This window comes from Hyaena hyaena, unplaced genomic scaffold, assembly GCF_003009895.1.
Source record: "Hyaena hyaena isolate Hyena2069 unplaced genomic scaffold, ASM300989v1 scaffold_462, whole genome shotgun sequence".
NCBI lineage: Eukaryota > Metazoa > Chordata > Mammalia > Carnivora > Hyaenidae > Hyaena > Hyaena hyaena.
Genome location: NW_024081092.1, coordinates 1,194,314 through 1,220,348, shown reverse-complemented (window position 1 = coordinate 1,220,348; position 26,035 = coordinate 1,194,314). Strand labels below are relative to the sequence as shown.

The 26,035-nt window shown below is 39.6% G+C and overlaps 1 protein-coding gene across 3 annotated transcripts in view; it reads right to left on the bottom strand.

The window, feature by feature from the left end:
- The window catches only part of GRM5 (glutamate metabotropic receptor 5), a 513,285-nt gene that overhangs the window by 39,037 nt on the left and 448,213 nt on the right, over positions 1–26,035 (bottom strand). For all 3 annotated transcript variants that reach the window (XM_039253697.1, XM_039253698.1, XM_039253700.1), the window contains exon 7: positions 17,000–17,939. In XM_039253697.1, coding sequence (XP_039109628.1) covers positions 17,000–17,939 — 940 coding nt within the window. The remainder of the gene's footprint in view (positions 1–16,999; positions 17,940–26,035) is intronic.

Here is a 26,035-nt window from a genome sequence, read left to right as displayed (position 1 = left end):
TGCACCAGCATACTTCTCAAAACTAGAACAAACTATTCTAAAATTTGTATGGAACCACAAAAGACCCCGGATAGCCAAAATAATATTGAAGAATAAAACCAAAATGGGAGGTATCACCATCCCAGACTTTAGCCTCTACTACAAAGCTGTCATCATCAAGACAGTATGGTGTTGGCACAAAAACAGACACATAGACCAATGGGATAGAATTGAGAACTCAGAATTGGACCCAAAAGTATACAGCCAACTAATCTTTGACAAAGGAGGAAAGAGTCTCCAATGGAAAAAAGACAGCCTCTTTAACAGATGGTGCTGGGAGAACTGGACAGCAACATGCAGAAGAATGAAACTAGATCATTTTCTCACACCATACACGAAAATAAACTAAAAATGGATAAAGGACCTGAACGTGAGACAGGAAACCATCAAAACCCTGGGGGAGAAAGCAGGAAGCAAACTCCTTGACCTCCGCCACAGCAATTTCTTACTTGACACATCGCCAAAAGCAAAAGAATCAAGAGCAAAAATAAACTATTGGGAACTTATCAAGCTTAAAAGCTTCTGCACGGTTAAGGAAACAATCCATAAAACTAATAGACAACCGACGGAATGGGAAAAGATAGTTGCAAATGACATATCAGATAAAGGGTTAATATCCAAAATCTATAAGGAACTCACCAAACTCCACACCTGAAAAACAAACAACCCAGTGAAGAAATGGGCAGAAGACATGAACAGACACTTCTCCAAAGAGGACATCCAGATGGCCAACAGACACATGAAACAATGCTCAGCATCCCTTCTCATCAGGGAAATACAAATCAAAACCACATTTAGATACCACCTCACACCAGTCAGAGTGGCTAAAATGAGCAAATCAGGAGACTCTAGATGCTGGTGAGGATGTGGATAAACAGGCACCCTCCTACACTGTTGGTGGGAATGTAAACTGGTACAGCCCCTCTGGAAAACAGTGTGGAGGTTTCTCAAAAAATTGACAATAGAACTTCCCTATGACCCAGCAATAGCACTGCTAGGAATTTACCCAAGGGATATAAGGGTGCTGATGCATAGGAGCACATGTACCCCAATGTTCATAGCAGCACTCTCAACAATAGCCAAAACATGGAAAGAGCCCAAGTGTCCATCAATGGACGAATGGATCAAGAAGATGTGGTTTATCTATATGATGGAATACTAGATGGCAATGAGAAACAATGAAATCTGGCCATGTGTAGCAACATGGATGGACCTTGAGGTTGTTATGCTGAGCGAAATAAGTCAGGCAGAGAAGGACAAATATCATATGTTTGGATTAGGAGGAACTTAGCGAAGGACCAAGGGGGAGAAGAAGGGGAGAAATAGTGGGGGAGAGGGAGGGAGGCAAACCATGAGAGACTTTTGAATGCTGAGAACAAAGTGAGGACTGATGGGTGAGGGGGGGAGGGGGGAGATGGACATGGAGGAGGGCACTTGTGGGGATGAGCACTGGGTGTTATATGGAAACCAACTTGAGAATAAACTATTTGTAAAAAATAAAAAATAAATAAAAATGGGCAGAAGCTATCAACAGATATTTCTCCAAAGAAGATATCCAGATGGCTATAAGACTAATGAAAAGATGCTCAACAACACTAATCATCAGGGAAATGCAAATCAAAACCACAATGAGATATCACCTCATACCTGTTAGAATAGCTAAAATCAAAATCACAAGAAATAACAAATGTTGGGAGGAGGTGGAGGAAAAGGAATCCTCATGCACTGTTAGTGGGAATGCAAGCTGGTGCAGCCACTGTGGAAGACAGTATGAAGGTTTCTCAAAAGAATTAAAAATAGAATTACCATATGATCCAGTAATTCCACTACTGTGTATTTACCCGAAGAATATGAAAATACTAATTTAAAAAGATATATGCACCCCTATGTTTACTGCAGCACTATTTACAATAGCCATGATTTGGATCAGCCCAAGTGTCCATGGATAAATGGATAAAGAAGAGGTAGTATATGGGTGCCTGGGTAGCTCAGTTGGTTAAGCAGCCAACTCTTGGTTTCTGCTCAGGTCATGATCTTTAGGTTTGTGAGTTCGAGCCCCACTTCAGGCTCTGCACTGACAGTGGTGGGCCTGCTTGGGATTCTCTCTCTCTCTCTCTCTCTCTGTCCCCCTGTACTCTCCCTCTCAAAATAAATAAATAAAAGAACTTTAGAAAAAAGGAGAGATGGCATATATATATAAAATGGAGAGATGGTGTATATATATATAAATATATATATAAAGGAGAGATGGTGTGTGTGTGTATGTATATATATATATATATATATATATATATAATGGAATATTCAGCCATTACAAATGAATGAAATCTTGCCATTTGCAACAACATGGATGGATCTAGAAGGCATGATGCTAAGTGAAATAAGTCAGTCAGAGAAAGGCAAATACCATATGATTTCACTCATATGTGGAATTTAAGAAACAAAACAAACAAACAAACAAAAAGAGACAAACAAAACAAGAAACCCCAGACCCATAACTATAGAGAGAGCAAAGGGATGGTTACCACAGGTGAGTGGGGGGATGGGTGATACAGGTGAAGAGGATTGAAAGTACACTTATCGTGATGAGTACCCAGTATTTTATGAATTGTTGAATCACAATATCATACCCCTGAAAATAATATAGCACTGTATGTTAATTATGCTGGAATTAAAATAAAAAAGAAACGAATTGCATTAAATAAATAATATGCATGGGCACTTATTGCATCCCCAATAAATCAAAGATCTTGATAAAAGTTGGTTTGATTCCTGAAGAACAAACACTGGAAACATGATCAACTGAAAGGCATTTGAAAGGCACTTCTGGTGGCAAAGTGTGTGGCAGGAAAATATTTAGGTGAGGCTCTTCTATAGCGTATGACAATAATATGTATGTTTTAAAAATCTAGCATCAGTATTCTAGGAAGTAATACTATTTTTTTTCCAGCTTTTATATGTGACACCATTTTTATAGGTATGGGAATGTGTCACCAGTGATTACGAGAAAACCAACTAGTTTGTGTTTGGAGTATTCTTCAGTCCGCACATCTGGGAATCAACACATCTGCTGTTAGCCCTGCTCCTACAAAAGTATGCCTCCAGCTGCTCGCATCAAGCTCTCTGAACAAGTCCACGGGGGCTTGTACAGTCCTCTATCATTGCTGCAGAAGCCCAGCGGAATGTGCTCTCCCTCTGGAGCTGCCCAGAAACCCCGCCTGCCACCTAGTGGCCAGAAGCAGAACCAGTGCCCTGCTCCTTGGGGTGGGCCTGAGGGCTGTGAGGCAAGGAAAAGAAGAAAGAAGGGGAGAGTCTGTAAACAGTTGACACATAGAGCCTGGTTCTTCACTGGCACCACTGAAGATTGCTTAGAAATGCCCTGGAGTTAAAGGCTGTCTGCTCCTTTCAGCTCTCGACTTGCTCTCTGTCTGGCACTTTTCTCCCTGGAGATGCAGTCTCAAAGCAGTGTCTGCACTGTGAATACAATTAAATGAAAGCCTCTGGAAATGTCCAAGGGGAAATTAGATAACATGTGCTTTGATGCAGGGATTTGGAGTTTGAAGGTGAAAAAGACAGGCAAGACATCAGAAGTCTGCATCTGTTTAGCTCCAGTTCAGCATATTAGCATTCTGCTAATGTGTCTTTGTAAGTTCCTCTCTGAAGTCAATTTGCTTGGTTTTTCTCAAGTATCATCAGAAATTTCAAACATCTTTTAGATTAAAAGAAGTCCTAAAGTTAGACTTCTCTTATGAGTGGATGTTGAAATCAATTTTTTCTTATATTTTTATCGGTTAACCAATGAAAGGGAAAACTGCTTGCTGGTCTGTTTGGGCTAGAACATTTGGATCTCATTTTGCTGTCCTGGCAGGCACTAGCTCTGTGCATGGAGGAGAAATTGTGTACTTTTGTCCCAGTCCATTCTCCAGCAATGGGCCACACACTTGGTTGTACCCTGTGGCTGGATAGTCCCTGAGAGAAGCATCCACTCTTCACCCTGAACTCAAATTCTCTCTCATTTCCCTCAGATGCTCCTACTGTGCATTTTCCCCTCAATGTCATAATGTGTCTCCCTGAGTCAGAACATACTCTCTGGTGTGCCTGACTCCCACCAACGGGTCAAGTGGGTGCTGCTCTCTTCAGTTTTTGACCAAGACATTGGTGGGGGTCAGAGTGAAAGGACCATGACATCACACAGAGGCTAGTTAAGATGGGTGATGTAGAATGGAGGGGACCTCTTCTCCTTTGAGAAGCATAAGCAGGAAGGATCAGCAGAACTCATCAGTAAATGACCTCAATAGCAATTTACTGAGGTCCTACCTAGAACCAACCTAAGGATAAATACATTTTCTTGCCCTCAGTGATTTCTGGTACAATGTGTGCATGTGTGTGTATGTGCAATACATATGGCCGGAGTAAAACCTTGTGGAATGTCATGGAACCTCACCAGAGTTTTGTGTAGCTCACTGTCTGAGCCAAGATATCTTTTAGGGAGTGTTATGGTTAGGATAGAATTACTTAGTCGAGCTCCAGATCTTACAGAGTATCTCTTTAAATCTCTCTCTGACTCTGATACCTCTGCTTTCCTCTTATAGCAACTTTTGTGATGACCTTAGTTCCACCTGAGTGATCCAAGATAATCTCTTCTCAAGATCTTTAACATAATCACATCCAAAATGTCCCTTCTGCCATGGAAGGTAATATATGCACACGTTCCAGGGAGTGGAATGTTACCATGTTTGAGGGTTATTGTTCTGCCTCCTACAGAGGACATCTATAGAGGACATCCATGTTGATATTACACTACTCTGTTACCTTCCTTGTTCTACTCATTCCATTTAAAATTGAAGAAAGTGGCTCCACCGGTTTGCTTTTGCTTTTCTTTTTATGGCAATATTATATGGTGACCAAACACTGAAATTCTAGCCAAAGTATATGCCAAGGCCCTTCCGCACCCTCTGTTAGTTAATCATGCCCTCCCATTTGGCAATGATGCACTTGTTTAGACCTGAGTGTAGGGGAATGGCAGCTGATCCCCTGGTTGAACATTGGCCCCAGTGAGGCAAAAATATATGTCCTTCAGTCATATGGGGAGAAGGTGGAAGGACATTATGAGCAGAGCCTGGAAAACACGCTTAATAACCCAACCAAAAGCAAGCTTCTTGCAACAGTGGTGTTATTTTCCTACGCCCAGGTGGGCAGGCAATGCCCTAGAGTTTGAGTCTACAACGCAAAAATCCTAACTATGGGGCAAACTGGAAGGAGAAACAATTACCCACTTGATATATCCTTTTGAAAGCTTGTCAGTCAAGTTATTGTGGAAAAAGCCAGGGTGGTTAGACTTGAGTGTGAATCCCACCTGTATCCCTTAAAAGCTGTGCAGTCATGGACAAAACACTTTATCTTGCTGCACTTAAGTATTCTCACTTTTAAAACAGAATAATAATAACATGATCTACTCACATGGTTGTTTTTAGCTGAGATGATGTAAGTCTGTGGTTCTCAATGTGTGAAACCTATGTCACCAGCACATTCATTCATCAATATTAGTCATTATTATCTGGGGCTTGTTAGAAATCCAAACTCTCTGGCCCCACCCAAGGCTTACTGCCTCTGAAACTCTGGGGTTGGTGAGCTTTAGTCTATAAGATATTGATGTGTAATACACATGGTATAGTGTCTCACACATGACCAGGAGTTGCTTAACAAGTGCTGATTATAATTATCTTTATCTTGTCTGGGAGCTTCATTAGGTTTACCACCCTTTGTTTTTTCAGATATTGTTTGTTTTGGAAGAGCAAGATCAGTGACAGATCTTTGTTTACCAAGTCACGGTCTCTCTTTTTTTTTCTCCAACTAAAAAAGCCACATGAATAACAAATTAGAGAAAACAGTGTCATTAGTTTGCATTTTGGCCGTGTCATTTTAACTCAGCAGAGAGAGAGTCACGTTCTCTGGCAGCTCCCAGCATCCTGAGTGTGCAGTCTTGAAGGCTGAGAACCAAGCCAGGCAGTAAGCCTGTCAGTTGTTTGGGAGTTTTTTGTTTTGTTTTGTTTTTTGTTTGTTTGTTTGTTTTGTTTTTGGCTAAACATAAGTGAACAACATGAGCACACATTTGCCTTAGTGAAGAGAGCTTCATATCATGTGTCTATAAAATTTACTGTAGTGATTCATTATGTAGTTTCTAAGTGTAAAGTAAAATAGATCCATCTGGGCCAAATTAAAAATCAAAAATTTTTTTCTGAAGAAATACAAATGCATTGCCAAAACCACAAGGGGAATGAGAAAAAATGGCTAACACAAATCACCTTTAAACTCAGAGGAAAGCATGACTTCTGAAAAAAACACTAACAGAAACTTTGTAACTTATTACCTAAGAATATAATGGAAATTTAGAGAACTCTGGGCCCCCAGGATGTAGCAAGGATTTGCTAGTAATTCAGGCCAGATTCCCAAAGTCAGGTATTTCCATTTCAGTAAATTTCCTGAAGAATGATGTCACGGAACTTCATATTATGTCACCAGAGCTGTGTATTGGGTGGTCATGAACTGAGATGACCCCATGATTAGGAAAAAGGAAACTCACATCTCATGAACCTGGGCCTGGGACACACTCTGTATTATGCACACAATGATCATAGGACCACAGGATCATTGTGTGTATAATACAGAGCGTGATGAGTATTATCATCCTCATTTTCCAGAGGCTCTGAAAATTCAGTGCTTTGTTTAAAGTCCCAGCTTGTATGTGGCAGAGCCAGGATTGGAATCCATATCTTTGCTGTCAAGGCTCACTTCGTACACTACAGTACTTATGCCAAGTTTTAACATGATGGACACTGACAGGCTACTTGTTCCGTGATGTCACCTTGACTAATATGACTGTGTGCCAAAAAAAAAAAAAAAAAATGTCACCTTTAGGGTCATTTCTCTGGGAGTAAATTAGAATTAAAATGTTAATATTTTATTTGGCAGAAATATATTCACAGTGGCTTTATCAACAATGACAAAAAGCGATGTATATGGTTGGGAAAATGAGTCCATCAGAAAGGCAATATTAAAATTAAAAAGGGCTATAAAAAATATAGACCTGGGTTTAAATCCCAAATTTACCACTTATTAACCATGCAATAAATAAAGCTTGCTTAACTTCTTTATGCCTCAGTTACTTTTTTTTCTTATCTGTGAATAGGGGTAATCTTTCTATTATAAAATACTGAGTGAAGATCCAGTCAGATAATGTATTTGTACTTAGCACAGTTTCTGCAATAAAGTAGTTGCTTGGTAAGTGATTACTGCATAAAGGATGAAGCAGGTCACTAATGATCATTACTGTAAAAGCACAAATGAATTTGTTGTCTAGTGGAGAGGAAGGGTGGGGACACATAAGTTTTGGTTGGTGATAGGTGGAGAGGCATCATGTTGGTGTTGGGAGGTGGCCACAAGTATAGGAATTTGGATGGTAAACAGAGAAGGCAGTTGAAAGGAAGCTGAGAAAGCCGAAAGGTGGTCAGCTCACAGCCCCCTGATCAGGCTAAGCCTCTTCCCTACAAGCCTCTCCAATCCATTTCCTACTACCTGCATACACACATTTTATACACTAATTCCCTGACCACATTATGATGAGTCATCCTTCTGGGCTATTGTTCATCTGTTCCCCCAAACTGTGTACCCTGTGATTTTCACCTGGTTCACCTAATCTTTCATTCTTTGGGATTCAATGCAAGTGTCACCGTTCCAGGAAACCTTCCCAAAACCTGCAGATTGGACAAAGTGACCTTCTGAGCCTGACTTCCCTTAGTATAGTCTCCTTTACTACTTCATACACTACAAAAATTAATGATTTGGTTATGGTTTGGTCTTTCCCAGTACTCCATGAGCTGCTCCTAAGGGCAGGGTTTGTGTCTTATTTACCTTTATATTCCTAGAATTCAGTGATATACTTAGTGTACACTGGTTACTCTAAAGACTAATTGGAATTAAACTGGACTGGGGTAAAGATGGAAACATTAGAATTCCTTACCTATTTCTTGAGATTTTATCTGAGATTAGGAATACCAAAAAACAAACAAAAATTATATAGGAAATTAGTAAATCCTCAAAATTCCTAGTTATAATGAAATGGTAATAAGTATAATAAATACTATAAGTAGTTAAAAACAAATCAGTCAGAATTTTTTTTCTCAGAAAATCTATATAAATAGTTTAAAATCACCATGAGGGGTGTCTGGGTAACTCAGTTGGTTAAGTATCCAACTGTTGGTATCGGCTCAGGTCATGATCTCTTGGTTTGTGAGATTGAGCTCCATGCCTGGCTCTGTACTGACAGCTCAGAGCCTGCCTGGGATTCTCTCTCCTTCTCTTTCTGCTCCTCTCCGACTCACACTGTCATTGTCTCTCTCAAAAAAAATAAATAAAAAAACTTAAAAAAAATCACCACTAATTAGAAAAGGTGTCAGGCAGCCATTAAAGGTGATAAAATACGAATCAAATCAGGCTCAGCCTGAAGCACAGCCATGTTGAGAAAGTACAGTGCCATCAAGTTCCACAGGAGCAGTTTTCAGGGAAACTCTTGGGGGGAAGTCACATTTCAGACCTATTCAATCCCAGTTTTTCTCCATTCAGCCTACAAAAAAATAAGAGCTGGAATGGAGAACCATTGTTTAATGGCTACCTTTATAGGCCCTGAAGCCAGTCTGTCTTTATTCAAAGCCTGCCTCCTCTATGTACTCTCTTTATGGATATGAGCAGGTGAATTGCCTCTGCTTACCTCAGTGGCCTCATCTGTGAGATGACAATTGTTTTGAGGAATAGAAGAGTTAATACATATTAGGGGTTTAGAGCAGTAGGTAGCCCATCACAAGTGCTCAATGAATATATTTACTATCTTTAGTCCTTCTTTACATTCTCTGTCAAATTCCAGTGTAGGTCAAATGTCATTATTAGTATATCCATCCATTTATCCATTTATTCAACAAATATTTTTGAATTTGTGCTGTGCTGGTTACTAATGACACAGAAAATAAAAAAGATATGAGCCCTGGGCTTAGTAAGTTCACAGTATAATTTGTGTGTGTGTATATGTGTGTACGTGTGCGCGCACACACTAAAAGGAGTCTTAAAATTAAACATGTATAGGAGGAGCACACAGCTCATTTACATCACAAAGACTGGGACCTAATGTAGTCTCAGAGGGTCAGGACAGACTTTATAGTTAAAGTGGTATCAAAGATGAGTGTGAGTTAGCTGAGTAAGCCTTGAGGGTGATGGGGCAGGTGTATTTTATAACGAATTAGCTGTGTTGATATAGGCCTGAAAGCAAGAAAATTGAATAGGTCAGAATGGAAAGCCAAGCAAAGAGTGACTAGATGCAAGGCTGGCTGAGGCGTTGTAGAGGGTGGAGGGGAGGTTCAGGGGTGGAGGAGGGGCCTTTCCTGCCACAGTAGGAAGTTTGACTCTATCCTTTCTCAGCTGGTGAACCCCTGAGGACCTCTGAATAGGGAAAAAGCATTTACTTAAGTTTTTTTGTTTGTTTGTTTATTTTGGGAGAGACAGAGACAGCGGGAGTGGCAGGAAGGGCAGAGAGAGAGAGAGAGAGGGAGACAGAGAATCCCAAGCAGGCTCTGCACTGTCAGTGTGGAGCCTGACACAGGGCTTGAACCCACCAAACAGTGAGATCATGACTTGAGCCAAAACCAGGAGTTGGACACTTAACAACAACTGAACTACCCAGGCGCCCTAGGGAGAAAGCTTTTAAATATTATCTATTGTTTGAATTGGTTCCTTTGGGAGGTTTTTCTAATTCTCAAGATGCAGAATTTGCTGCTTCTGCCTCTGGGTCCCTCTGTTCTCCCATGGACTCCTATCACAGCACTATAGCACTTTATTGAACTTAACCTGTTTCCAGTTCTGTTTTGGGAGGCTGAGAGCTCCTCAAAGACTGTTTTTTGTTTTTTTGTTTTTTTTACTTATCTTTGTATCTCCAGAATCTAGAACAGTGCTTGGCACAGAGCTGGCACTCAATGGAAGCTTGACTGAAAACAAAAAGGTTGCTTTTAGCAAAAAGTATTTTTTTCTTACATTTTGAGAACAAAGCATTATCAGATAAAATCTGAGCAATCAAGTCCACACAGTGAGTGGTTCTGCTCTCTTTAACGGCAGTGTGATCCCTGAAAGCTGTTCCCTGCCAGATTCAGACTCCATCACTGAACATTGCTATGTCGGGCACTAGGCTAGGCACTGAGGAAATTATAAATACTCTTCTGACAGTATTAGATAGTTGTGAAAGTATTGTATATACATACAAAACAACTCCCAGCTCCCAAGGGCCTACCACAGTGCCTGACAATGCTTAGTTCTGTTTGTGAATGAATAATAAATGAAGAAAGTTTGAGGTATGTGTGCTAAATATTCTGAGAGTCCAGGTGAGGGAAAATCTGAAATAGTTTAATCTGATAGGGTGGGGCCTGTATGATAAAAACCACCTAGGAAGATGGAAGGAAGGGGCAGATGATTCTAAAGAGGAAGGGATCATATGAGCATCACTTCATACAGACTAATAACTCCTTAATGAATTCTAAACAATTGGAAATCATCAGAGCTCAGATACTAGTGAGGGTAAATTGGAATTCACACAAGAGAAACATTTTTTCAGGCACATTATGATCTGGATGATGCATGTGGAAGGGCCAGCAGTTGCTACAGCAGATAGTCTAACTGGGCTCTCATGACGATGTAAATGTAAGCAAAGTTAATTAGTTAATTAAAACAAAAGTGGCAAATGATAGTTTCTAAAACTAAGGTGGAGGCAACGCTAATGTTTCTGCCACCTTAGTAGAATCCCTAGGGAGGTTTTTGCCTTCTGAGAAAATTTATGATTTAGAGTTACAGGCCTATGCCGTTAATGTAGCCATGAGATGCCCGCTGCATCTTAGAAACTCAGCCCCATGACCCTGGAAAGTCTGAATCTTGGAGAGCCAGAAGATTAGACTCATCAAATTCAATGCTTTATTTAGGTCAGAACTGGTTTTGTGTTCATTTGTCAATTTGCAGCTGAAGTGAAGGCTTTAAATGGAAGCATGGCATTATCCGCTTGACAATGATTTGATGCTGCACCACGTCGTGCTGGAGAATTAGTGTCTAGAACCAAAATGTTAATCACAGGGACCTCTATACATTGATGGCATAAATAGTACGTTTCTATATATAAAAAAAAATCTATAGTGACTCACTCCCATTTAAATAAAAGTCTCCCTTTGCTATTTCAGTGAATTGAATGACTGACTCTGGGCACTTTTCTTTTTGGTGCTGTAGGGTGAGCCTATTTAACTTCCCAAAAAACTGCTAGATTTGTTAGAATTAGCTCTATTTTTCCCTTAGGTGCTCAGAGAACAAAAGTGATTCTCTCTCCATGCCCAGAGGTGGAGATTGGTCCCGTTCTCACTGAAAGTATGAACTATTCTTCCGCCCCCCAGAAACATGCCTTCTCTTTAGCTCTGATGATATTTTCCATAGTGAGTCCCCTTTGTGCTATCAGTTCTCCAGAATGCTAAGAGATTACGTGAAAAAAATAGTCCTGTGTTCAATCAGTTTGAAAAGTGATGGGGGGCGCCTGGGTGGCTTAGTCGGTTAAGCGTCCGACTTTTGCTTAGGTCATGATCTCGCGGTTCGTGGGTTCGAGCCCCGCATCGGGTTCTGTGCTGACTGCCAGCTCAGAGCCTGGAGCCAAATTCAGAGTCTGTATCTCCCTCTCTCTCTGACTCTCCCCTGCTCACGCTGTCTCTCTCTCTCTCCTAGAAATAAATAAAAAAAAATATTAAAACAAAGAAAAGTGATGGAAAAGAATTAACAAATGAATGGTTTGTATGCTGCAGGACTTCTCAGTGTTTATCCCTAAATAAAGTCACAAGGTTCTAAAAGAATAGTCAGAGTTTTTTCAAACTTGTTTGACCAAGTAAATTTTTTTTTCATGGAACAGTTTGTGAGACTAGCTTTGTAAAGAATACATTCCGGGGAATGCTAAGTTCTAATGCCAGCAAGCTAAGGCTTGAGTTAAGAATGGCTGTATAACTTACTAGCTACAAGAATGTGGGCCAGTATTCTAACCATGCTGGGCCTCAAGTTCTGCATTTGAAAAAAGGGAAAGATTACTGCTTCTACTTTCAATATTTTGTGACCACTAGATAATTCTACTACCATTATTACTGCCACTACTACTGCCAGGTACTACCACTTTCCATGGGAGACACTATTCATAGACTTAGCCCACAAGCACTTGACTTGCTTCTGTCTCTCCATTTCCCCTTCTCCCTCTCCATTTCCATTATAGAAGATGTAAAAGCTAAATGCACACTTTTTTCTACTCTTTTGCAGCATTGGGTAGCTACATGAGATAGTTCTGGCCAATGAGACATAAAGGCAGTTGTTATGGGATTCTGAGAAGACTGCTGTTTTCCCTAATAAAAGGATGCAGAGCACGGAACTGTGGTGCGAGCATAAGTAAAAGGCCTGGAGCACAGCAGAGATGTGGGCTCTGGCAGCACTGAGAGCATTGGAGGAACACCGGGAGCTGTCTGTCTACTTATTCTTGTAACAAGAGGAAAGCTAAACCTATACAATTCCCGTAAGTCTCTGAAAGTCAGGCTTTCTCTTACTTGCAGCTGAACACATTTCTAAAAATTTACTATTTATTGACTGCTTTTAATGTGCTAATAGCTAAGCATTTAACACATATCACTTCATTTACTCTCACAACAGGGGTGGTTATCTACCATTTTACAGCTAAGGAGACAGACTGGTATACCTTGTTCAAATTCACACAGGTAGATTTCATTCTAGGTGTGGCTCCAAAGCCAGAACTATAAAATACCTTGCTGTATTTACATCTATTGTCTCTATGTCTGCTGCTCCAAGAGTGTGCCCTAACTTTTGGAAACACAGTCACTAGAACCTCAGGAGGTATTATTTTCACTGTAAAGTATGAAATTAGTGCCACCCTCAAAATGCAGCCCTAGATGTCTGCCATCAGATGTGGAAGGGATATGCATAGGCCTTTTCAAACAGGGCCCAGACCACTCTGGGTTTCTAGGAGCCTGCTTCTCCATTTAGCAGATGGAAGAAAGCAGAATCAGGCTGGGTCCTGTATAGTAGGTGCTTCTCCCCAGGGACCTATAGTCAGAGAGTTAACTATTTAAGCTCCCAATAGGTTGGTTTATTGGCATCTTACAGCATTCAAATGGGAGAAGCCCGAATAATGAAGTTAATTAAAAGAAAATGTGAAAATATTAGAAGCTCTGAGTTCACTTGTTTCCCCATTATTTAAGACCAAGAGGTAGGTACTGTGATACATACTGGCCTTTATAAAATAAAAGGGAAGATAAACTCATACATAACCAGTTATGTCTTACAATGTGATAAATACTATATTAAGAGTATAAACATCTTGGTGTTGGATAAGAGAGATGAAATACTTTGTATGAGAGCTCATGGGAGACACAGAGGAAAATACTTTTAGTTTGGATCTAATTTATTTTTTAGGGCTATAGCTTAAAAGAAGGGGATAGTTAGGGGATTGTGTGATGCAAGGGTGTTACAGTTTTTTTCTGGCCTTTCTTTTATCAAAAGCAGGTTCCAACCTGAATGTGCTGGTTAATGGCAAAAAAGAAGTCACTATATAATCAGACTATAGCCTTTCTCAGCTATAATCACACAGACAGACCAGCATTTGCCAAACCTGCGTGCAGAAAACCCAACAATTGCCAAAGGTCTCTTCTTACTCTCTTCGATGTTTTAATACCCAAATGTGCTGAATGCAAAATCCAATCATCAGGGAGTACATGGCTATGTAGCAAAAAAAAAAAAACAAGTTAAAATACTGCCACAAATCCTGAGAATTTCTGTTTTCTATGGCACTCTTAGTGAATTTTGTTATTTATTTTGCCCCTTGTTTACTAAAGTATAAAGGAAACAGTTGAAAATAGTAACCTAACGTTACTAGAGGTAGGTGAGTTAGAGCAAAGCATGAGATCAGTGGATAGGATTAATGACCTGGTTCTGAGCAGAAACTGAGGACCACAGGAGTGCAGGGGATATTTGTAAAACAGATCACAGTAGGCTTAATGTTATAAAAGGTAGTAGAACCACTAGGGAAAGTAGTATGCACACATGAACACAAGCAAAAAATACCTACTGCATTACAACTTTTCCAAAGTTATTTGCTCAATAAATATACCACAGATTATTTAGTGTCTTCTATGTGTCAGGCACCCTTCTTGGTACGTCCAGGCACTGGAGGCACAGCAATGACAAGGTAGAGATGGCTCCCACTCCCAAGGAACTAATCCTGCTTAAATTAGGACAAAGGGTGTCCTCTACAATCTGGCAAGGAACTAGACCATGTAAAAATGGAGACGCTCTGGAAAGCTCAGGCTGTGTAATTAACATGTCTATAGAGCTATATTGCCTTTTATGATGCTCTCTTTTTTTTATCAGGATCATCCTGATTGCAGACCTGGCACAGAGGCTTTTAGGTGTGGAAGAAGACTGACAATTGTTAGCTTAGTTAAAAATAATGGCAAACAAACACTTAAGAAGTGCTTAGTGCCTGGCATACACTTTACATGTATTTACTCATCTAGTCTCACAACCACTGCATGAAGTCTGTATTTCATTATCTTCATTCATCAGAGGAGGAGATTAAGGCATAGAGAGATTAAGTGATTTGCCTATGGCCCCACAGCGGGTAGGTGATGCTGCCAATCTTCAATCTCAGAGCTGCCTAGCTCTGTACTCTGATACGTTCAGTGAAGTATCTACTGTATACCTGGCCTTTACACATATATTATTTCTTTCACTATTTACAATCCTCTGAGATAGGTGATATGATCTCAGTGGGACAGCTGAAGAAACCAAGGCTCAGACAGAAGAAATGGCAGTGCCAGTATTCAGACTCAGGAGAAGCTGGCTACAAAACCATGCTATTCACCACTGCTCCACACTGTCTGAGGAGCCTGCCCTAGAGAGGTCCTAGAGAGGACAGGCTCACAACTCCGTCCCTCTAGCAACCTGTCTGGATGCCTCGGAAGATTTCATTTGAAGAAAGAGCTTAAAGAAAGACTGGTAAAATAAAAGTTTGAAAAATACATTTTCTTAGACAAAATAAAAGGCTGATCTTGCAGAAGTTTCAGAAAAAGAATATTTTAGGGATGGAAGAGTCAGGAAAGCAGATGGAAAATATTCTGGCAGGTAAGATGTATGAAGGGCCTTCTCTGGACAGACCATTGACATTGCCATGATTTATGGAAGTAGGAGAAGACACTGTCATTTTCCCCCAAGATTTACAATGTAGTTAAATATCTTGAACAATGTACATGGAAAAGAATGAGAGGCATGCAAGAGTTAGGAAAAAAATAAAAATGGCAAGGATACAAGTTAATAATGCAAATGAATTAAGCTGTGTGATTAAGTATCTTGTGAGTGCTTTTCAATCCTCAGAAGACACGGTATCTTTACCATCACCATTATTCAGGCTTTGAAAAATTAGGGCTGATGGAAAGGTGGGACTTACCATGTAGGCTAAATGATGGTATAAGAGAACTGTTCAAGCAATAATATTTAGCTATTTATCTTCCACTTGAACGTGGTTTATCTTCCATTTATCTATCTAGATTTTAGGAAAATTGTCAAATCTCTGTAGAGTAAGCGAATGATGTTCTGACTAGCTCTTTTTGACATGTATTTCTTAAATGGAGGAAGTCCTTATTCCCAGTAACACTATATGTGGCCTTTTTAATACCTCCAAATTTGTTCCCAAGCCATTGATCTCTTTGCTCCCACATTGGAAAGTTAGTGGTTGAACTAATTTCACATCAGCCCCTACCAGACGGCACAGCCTTCCCTTCCTCAGAGAAGCAGGGAAGGAGCAAGTGGTTACTAGCCAGGCTTACCACTGGCATAAATCTGAGCCACTCTATGGGAAGATAGGTTACGCTTTCAGTTCTTAGAGTTTGTCATGCTTAAACAGACTTTAAGGAACCACATTTCTCTCGGACAGCATGGAATATAGTAATCTATGCTAACAGTATTCTCCAGATGTTTATTAAAGATACAGATCTTAATTGGCTAAAAAAAAAAAAAGGATCTCATTGCCTTTTGAAGTACTTTAGGTGTCATTTATCACATAGAGAAGTCCTCACATGGGGATTAATGATTGGCTGTTGGCTCCAGATTATTTTCAGATGGGAAATGCCCTATAACCACTATCTGGGATACTGTGCATAAAGGTTGGGATGGGACTGTGGGCCACAGAGCAAATGAGAACCTGGCTAGTTGTTTAGGAAGATTATATGCAAAATCCCTTTGTTATTTTGCTCCTTTCAGATTCTTAGACATTTCCCTAAGAGTTCAGATTGCCCAGTAAGAACTAAAATATAAATTCTACATTCACATGCCTCTATGGGATGAGCAGTTAAGGATCCTTCTGAGCTTGAAAATGGTTCAGGCACATAATGCAGTCGGGTGTGTGAGGCTCTTGGCACTCTGCTCAGCATGATCTTTGTTAACAGTAACCTTCTCTACTGTGTTCTGGTGAACTAGAATTCGGTCCACTATGTACCTCTGTCCCCTCAGGACCTGCAGGTCCTTGCCCTGGCTTAATGACTTAACTGTGCTCTCTCTGTCCTTTTGGACCCTCACTTCCTTTTTGCTGAAACTCTGCTTTTGTTCTTTATCCCAACTTCTCTGTTTCTGGCTTTGGCATAAGTAAATGGGTCCACATCCAATTAACCCCATGAAAACCATTCAGTGAAAATATCCAAGGCCCCTTTCCCAGCATCTTGCCTCCCACACTTTCATTCACTCAGATATTTCCCACTTAAAAGAGCCAGGAAGCAAATGTCACTGCTTCAGCTATCAGGGCCAGTGCCCCACAACTCCCCCCCCCCAACCGGCCCCCACCAACCTTTACCTTAGGGTTTCCCCAGAGGAGCCCCTTCTCTTCCACAGGTTGACTAGGCTGCTGGATCTGCTGGCTGCTGAGGAAGACTTGCCGTCCCCCACGTGCATGCGCACCACTGTAGAAGTGGTGAAGGCGCTGCGCACATTTCTCTCTGGTTTGGCCAGGATGATGTACACCTTTGGCACAAACATGCAGCCCAGCGCCACTGTGGCACTGAGGCTGACTGAGAAACACATGGTGATGATTTTGTAGTTGCTGCCAAAGTAGATTGGCACAAAGGCCAGCCATATGATGCAGGTGGTGTACATTGTGAAGGCGATATACTTGGCCTCATTGAAGTTAGCTGGAACATTTCTGGTCTTGAAAGCATAGAAGGTACAGCTCAAAATCAGCAAGCCATTGTATCCAAGAGGAGTGACAACTCCTAGGTTGGTGGTATTACAAATCAGGTAGACTTCTCGAATGCTTGGGTAGTCATGCATTATATCAGGAGGCTCCATTATAAAGAGAGCAACAATGATGCCCAACTGAATGCATATAAGTATGAAAGCGATCACTAGCTGGGCACAGGCACTCATGAACCTGGGCTTTTTGGTACAGATCTTCTTCTTGCTGCCAGCCAGGATCCTTGCAATACGATTGGTCTTGGTTACGAGGGCTGAGTAGCTCATGGCTGGGGAAAGGCCAATACCAATTCTCTGTAGGTAGCAATAAATCTGTTTGGGCTTTGCAATGAGGCAGAAGGTACATAAGTAACCCAGGCAGATGCCAGCAAGGATAATGTAGCAGAGTTCCCTGCTGGAGGACTTGACTACTGGTGTGTCACGGTAAATGATGAAGACTGCAGTAACAAATAGGGTAGCCAGCAGGCCAAGGCAGGCAAACACGACAGCTGCAATGGGCTCAGGGTCACCCCAGCGAAGATACTGTACTGGGATCAGATCACAACCTGCAGACACACACACATATATCGGGGGAAAAAAGGAAGAAACATTTACTTGGGTCACTTGTGCCTAAGTTACAAGTAGCTGCTTATGACCCTTTCACTTTGACTCCTCCAATCTGCCCTTCCAACCTAAGTCTCCTGTACTACTCATTTCTCCATATATTCATTAATAAAATATTTATCTTTATAGTCTCAAGCACAGACTCTGTGATGAGAGCTGTTCTCGGTTCTGAAAACAAAATGGTAAAGAACATGTTCTTTGCTCTCATAAAAAATAACTGGGGAGGGAGTGCTTCTAAGTAATTACTTACAACAGTGATAAGGGCCATTAAGAAGTACAGCATGGTTCCTGACGCTCTCTGTGTGAGCAATAAAAGCCTCCTTCAACAGGAATTAGCAAATGGAAGTGCTGGTTTGGTTGAGTTTGGGGATGCAGTAGATTTGGCACACAGAGATTTATTGTAAGGAAAGAGCTAGGGGGCACTGGACGCATGAAAGTGTAATGAGTGGCCTATATAAGGCTGGGAGGTAGCCAGCAAGGGATCTTGCAGAGCACAGCGTCCTAGACTAATAGGAAGTCATAGGAGGGTTCTCTGTATAGGAGAGAAATGGCATGGTCAGGTATGTTTTAAATATTCCTTTGGTTGCTGTGTGGATTTAGGATGAGATAAAGGTGTAGGCAGATTTGAAAATTATTTGAGGCAATATAGAGAGTTTAAATGGATGTGGAGCTACTTGAGAGGTCAAGATATCAAGGATGACGATCATTGGATCCATCAATGCTGTCCTTGAATCTACTGTATGGAACAGTTAGGATTTTCAGAGAACTGTATGTTCCAATATTATAGAAGAGAAGTTAATGTAAAAGAAAAGAAGGGGGTGGCAGAGGAAAACTTACCCTAAAGGCAAAAAAATTGGCCTGTGTGGGAAATGCCAATAATCCTAAAATTATTTTCAACTCAGGCTTGCAGGTTTTTATATCACTTCAGTACACATCAGAAAAAAGTGACAAAACTTGGCATCATTTAGGTTATGCACCTTCTTTTCACATTTCTTTATTTAGGACAGTGGTTCTCAAACTTGGCTACATACTAGAATCATCTGGAGACATTTTTAAAAAATACTGTGGCCTAGGTCTCAGTGTCAAGTTTCTAATGTAATTGGTCTGAGCATCAGGAATTTTAAAAGACACTTTAAGTGCTTCTAAACGTGCAGCCAAAGTTGAGAACCACTGCTTTAGAAGGGTCATTTCTTTCTCTCTCACTCTGTGTGTGTGTGTGTGTGTGTGTGTGTGAAGTAGCATGTGTTACATTTAATAGAAGCATAGAAACTATCTTGAGTGAGTAGGAAAGGAGTTAAACAATCTGGAGCACTGGATATTTGAGGAATGTGGGAGAGATTACTACTTGCCTACAAATATCCATTCTCCCCTTTATCCTCAGCAACATATCTCTGATTTCAATTGGGGGTGGTAAAGGGTGCAGCTAAAACACTATATTTTCCAGCAAGCTTTGTAGTCAGATGTGCTATGTGATGAGGTTTTAGCCAGAAAGTTCCCTGTAAACAGACAACTTCTTAAAGGAAAATGACTCGTCTTGGAGAGTACCCTTTTTGCCCTTCCTGGCTTTCTCCTTTTCCTGTCTGGAATATAAACATGGTGGCTAGAGCTCCAGCAGTTACCTTGGAATATAAGATAACTAAGGACAGAAAATGTGTTCTGAGTTTTGGAAGAGAAAAAATAGAGGGAGCCTGAATCCCTGTTAACTACGGAACCCTTGACTAGATCCAGACTGTGTATATCACATTTACCTTGTTTAAGCTACTTTCCCCCCCTGATATATGCAGCCAAACCAAATTCTAATTGATATAGGTGTAAGATTTTTCTATTAAATTCCCATTACCCATGATCAAGGGTGTTGTAATAAGTGGTTCTGAATACTAATGGTTACTAGGAGGTGTGAGAGATTACAATAAGTACTGATAGCAAAGAAGCATGTCATTCTTTCAAAATATGTCTAAAGGCAGCTCTTGTAAAAAGGAAAGGAAACATTCTCTGTCCCTTATTTCTGCCCTGCCTGTCTCTTTCTGATCTCATATTTCAAACAGTACCATTAGTATTATTGTTAAATTTATTATGGGTTTGATATAATTTGTGAGTTAGGCTAGAATCTTAAGCACATTTTACATAATTGCTTCTATGGAAATATGCATTCTTATTTTTAAAACCTGTATATTTAATATTGAAACAAAGTGCTTTTAACTTAAAAAATGTGGATGGCCTAGACTAAATACAACTGTTTTACATTATGTTAGTAATTATAAACACATATCTCTGCTAATGAATATACTTGTATACTTATTTTTAGACATCTACGTTTACGTATGCTGCTTATATGTTGGTATTCAGTATCTGAGACTTTAGTATACAATGGGGTTTAGCATCATACTTAATATATTTGTTCTTCGCAAAGACCATTTTACAACAGAAAAGGAATTAATCATTCCTCCCCTTATTCTTCCATAGTTGTTTACTTAGAATATATATATGACAATGAAATTTATTATCTTCTATAGTTAATTCTAAAGGGACATGTTTCTCCTCCTAGGTCATGAGCTATCAATGTCCATAATAACTTATTGGTATAGCAAACATGTTATATGGTACATAAAGTGGGAATCCTTTCATTAGCGAAAGATAATGAACTGAAAAAGATGTATAAATATTTACTACTTTTTTTCTGCTCTTCTGCTAAATCTTAATTGCTTTTATATAGATGTAATTAGCACCCTAATTCTAAATGTTTTGCCTATGACAGCATACCTACTATTTTTACATCAAACATATTTTTGAACTCTTCCTACGTAACCCATTAATATCATGTCTGGAACTAAATAAAACTCCATTAGATACATGCATTAGAAGAAATGTACATAAGGCATGCTTCTAATGTGGTATGATTATTTTCACAAATTTACCAGAATTTATACATTCAAATGCATGTTTTTTTTTCATTTAATGTGAACCACCCAGAAGGCTTTATGTTTAGTTTAATGATGCTGCCATTGCACAAAATAGTTTTGTAACTATTCTCTTGGAATAGCAAATTGGATTCTGATTAGAGTGTTATAATCACTGAATCTTATAATTGGGTAAGTTCTTAGAGTTTCCAAAAATGGATGTGCATCACAATCACTTGCAGAGTCTACAAAAATACAACTCAAGGGTCTAACTCAGGAGAGTTTTAATCAGTACAATTTGGGGTAGGACAAAGGCATCTAATTTTGAGTAAGCAAGCTCAATGATGATACAACTGGTCCTCGGTCCTTGGTCGGCAGCCCAACTATTAATCCAGTGTGAGGCTTCCCATCCAGTGTGTGAATGTCCTATATGATAATTCCAAGATGTGATCACCCTAACACTACATAAGACTTTCCATAAACTATATTGTCTCAGGGCCAGGATTAGTGGTGGGGGAAGATAGATTAGAAAAGCCATAGGTTAGGATGACAGGTGGAGGTTGGAGGTGAATAAGCTTGTCAGAAGGTTATCACAAGACGACAGTCATGGGACATAGGGCAAAAACAAAGTCATTGTACTCAAGGAAACACTGAGCTGGTAAAGACATTTTAGACCTATAATTGAAAAAGATTATGAGGCAGACAGAAGAGTCAGGAGAGAGGCTTTTAACCAAATTGACAGCAATGCTATTAACTAAAATGAGGGCTTCAAAACTAAAATGGTTGCATTTTATGGGGATGATATCTAGTTCCAATCTGGACACGTTGTGTTTGAAATGTCTGTAAGTTACTGAGTAGGTGGAAGCAGAGGTATTTAAGAGCTATCAGGGTGGAAGTTATAGGGTTAGGAATCATCTGTTTACAGGTGGAAATAAGAGACATGGAAATAAAGGCAATTAACGAGGGAATGCACAGATGTAGATGAGATCAGAGCCTAGAAGTCTGGCATAATACTAATATTAAGGAATGGCAGAGAAGTGGTCAATTGGATGGCCCACCACACCCTTGTTTAATAATATCATTCCATTTTTCTTTCTTTAAAAAAAAAATCCTTACAGGGGGCTCATGCAAAGCTTTGAGCTTCATGTTTGCAGATATCTCTTCCGGGGGTATATCTTCCTCTTATACCTTTCCCCTTTTACTACTATTAGATCTATTTATAGTATAGTATTTCTTTTATTTTTTTAATTTATTTCTGAGAGAGAGAAAGAGAGAGAGAGAGGCAGCATGAGCAGGGGAAGGTCAGAGAGAGAGGGAGACACAGAATCGGAAGCAGGCTCCAGGCTCTGAGCTAGCTGTCAGCACAGAGCCCGACGCAGGGCTCGAACCCACAAACTGTGAGATCATGACCTGAGCCGAAGTTGGATGCTTAGCCAACTGAGCCACCCAGGCGCCCCTACATCTATAGTATTTCTTTCAAACAAGGTGATATACTTTCATTACTGTATTCCTATCATGGAACATATTCTTCCAAATCTCAGAATAATGCTAATCCTATTATGATATAAATTTAAATTCTCATTGATTACTACCCATGCTGTGTGCATTGGTTTACAAACATCTGAATGCCCTGTTATTCTCCCTAAATTCTTTATTTCCTTCTGGAATTACTGGCATTTTTTTCCATTGATTTTTTTTTTTAAATCCCTGTTTCCTTCTTAGTGTAATGGTAAGCTACTGAAGTAGTCTTAGTGTACTGGCCAGTTACTACATGCTAGAAGGATATATAGAGGTTAACTAAGTATCTATCTATCTAACAGTTTTACTATAAATTTAATCAATTTAGCATTATTATGTTTTAGATTAAAGAATTTTGATCATATCAATGAAGTTCCCTCCTAGCAAGCATATTAGAGTTTCATAGAGGAAGCACAACATTGCAATCCTTTCTAGGAATGCAGATGATGATAAATACACTAGAAAACCAAGACCTATTTTCTGATAACATCTATTTAAGTAGCTATTTACTTCTCATTGTCCTCCTCTTTCATGCTTGATCCTTATTCTATGATTCTCTAGTATAATCTATCCTTGCATAGCTTGAAGTGATTTATATTGAAAATACAAGAGGTTTTCTTTTTTTTTTAAATAGAGTGAACTGCCAACACTGTATTATCCATATTCATCTTGTGATTCCAGGAATATGCTTTCTGTACTTCTAATGGGAGGATGGATGGGTCCACTGATTTCCTGAACACCTAAAAAGAATATGATCGCTTAGCAATAACTAGTACACATGCTTATTTTTTTGGTATTAGTCCTATAGGATTAATATTCCTGTAGTTAATAATTCCCAGACTATTACATTTTCAAATCCCATTCCAGGTGTCTGTTTATGCAGAAGGAATGAAGAGTCAAGAAGGCTGGGATGAATTCCTGATATTCTATAAGTCAGCTAGTCAGAAACGCCTTAACAAGCCCCATATTTCTGGAGGAAAGGAAGTTGCTGAGAATCTCTGAGAATCAGATGTATGTGTGCTCAGCTACTGGTCAGGCCATTTCAGGTATACAAAACTATATAGGGCTGTTGTAGGACTATCCCTTTGATACACAAGCAGTACATCTGCCCAGAGAACAAGGTGTTGACTGGTGACTAGCCTCATGTTTGTTTCAGTCTGTTCCATCCATAGACCATTTGTCTGTCTTTACTCCTTTCTTTACTTGTCTAGATTTTGATTTCTAGTATGTTGATCTGATAATCTGAGATATCAGAGGAATGCAGATGCAGAATTCTTTCTTCATTTCTCATATCCCTGATCCTTTGACATAGATATAGATTTATGTATTTATCACTTCTAAGGTTCAAAAGAATTAGAAGTGGTATGTATGTGTGTGTGTATATTTAGGTACCTTATTTTTCTTTGTAGCACTTATTATAATATCTATTTTGTATGTATGTGTATGTGCTAGAGAGAGAAATATTATACTGTTAAGGTCTATCCTCCTCCCTTGATATAACACTCTGAGATTAGGGAATTTATCTTGTTTGGTCGCAAATAGATCCCTGGTACAGTGATCTACAACGTTCATATGGTTAACATAGCAACTCCTAAATTAATATATTTACCATATAATGAAAGTTTATAATTTTCGTCCTGGTGTATGGATCAAGTCATTTTTGCAAACCTTTTTTGTTGCCTTTAAGAAGTTCCAAGTTGCACACTTTTTAGTTACCATTATAGATAGAAGTCTAAATTCAGTTCATTACACCTGAATTTTAGAGTAAAGATTCTGACAACCAGAGAAAGCAAAACTAAGCATGTCGAAAGCTTACCTCTGCCTAGAGGTAACTTATTTCACATTAGAAATATTCCTGGTACTAATTTGGTAATGATAAATGCCTTATGATTGACGGATTAATCCAACTATGAGTAACTCATTGGATCTGAGAAGCATGGGTAGAGGAAAGAAAAAGGCAGTAGACAGAAGTCATTCTTTAATAAGTGCCATCTAACAATGAAGTTCAGATTCACTCTTCTCAAGTAGGCTCTTAATTGCAACATGTTTTCCTTTAGGCCAGTGAAAAATGTCCTCAGTAGGGAAGGCTTACTCTAGAGTTGATTGATTTTTACCATTATCTTATCATGAAACAAAGCATACCATGATTACTTCCTGAAATAAAAATTTAGTCTGTATCCAAAATGCTGGGTAAGTTTTATCTGAAACTGCCTCAATAGGAAGCCACTGCATTCCTGTTTATGTCACCATTACAAAAAGGAGGAAACTGACATTTATTGAGTGCCTACTGCATGTCAGGTATTCTTAGATATTTTAGTAATCTTCATAACAAACAAGTAAGGCAGATATTATTAAACCTATTTTATAATAGAATCATATAAGGTTTAATAAGCTAATTTACTGGGGCTGAGATTAAACCCTGTGAGATTTTTAACTGATTAATTGATGCTATATCAGGAGAGGAAAACTGATCAAATGCCCCTTTGAAAGGGGTCTTCAGGCTACTTAGTAGGAAAGAGAATCAAGATCAACAGTGTCAGCCCATGAGCAAGGAGAGGCTAGTAGTGGCATGCATATTTGTTACCTCACAAAAGTCCATGACTTCTTCTGAGAAATCTCATGGGTTCAAACTTATCAGCAATGTTCTCATCCTGGAACATATGTCCTGCATTGCTGGACCAGAGACACTGATTGTAAAGTTGTTGCTTTTGCATCCCTAAAGCTTTCTAGTGTAGAAATTTTTTTGAATGGGCACGAAATACCGAAGGATTGATTGTGAGACATTTCTAACATTGCCACACTGGGGACTCACAGCCATCCATTTATCATTGGACCCAGCTTATATCCTACCCTGCATGGTTTATTAAATATTTTTGTTTTAGATTCCCTTAATAAAATGCCCTCAGAGAGCTGACAACTTGGGGCCATAGCTTTTATTTAGTATTTATTTTTGTTCTTTTATATTGGTTATATTTTATAGGGGAGTTTGAAATTATATGGAAAGATTTATTTCATAATTAAAGCATAAAGGATGGCTTAATGATACTGCAGGGTGCTAAGGGGAAGGATTATCATAGATGCACATTTGTAGGGAAAAGCTTTGAAAAATATGACTTCCGGTCATACTGCAGATGAAGAAGAGAGGAAAAACACAGTGTATGAATTTAAATAATAAAATGTGCTGACTGAAATACTTTGCTCCATTTTTACCTTTCCTGTTGCGGACGAAATGACACAAAGGACAAGACACACACAAAAGACAGAGACACAACTCCGCCCGGAGGAACAATTCTACGCAAGCCTCTCTTGCGGTTTATTTTATACCCCGGTAACTGGATACAAACTGAAATCTACAAGATGCATTCCTTTACCAATTAAGGGCAAGTAGCCAAACACATTTCAAGGACAGCGGGGAGCAAAGGGAGGAAGCGACCACAACATGTTTACTAAGAGGCCTGCTCCCAATTCCAGGCTCCTCCTTACTTCTAAGAAGGGCATGTTCCCTCGTTTGTGAGCGGACCATTAAACTTGGATATTGTGTGCAGGCCTCTTGGCAGAGCCTCCTGTTTGCAGGCATGCTTTGCTCAGGCAGGGAGCCCCTTGTGCAGGCACATCCCCACGTC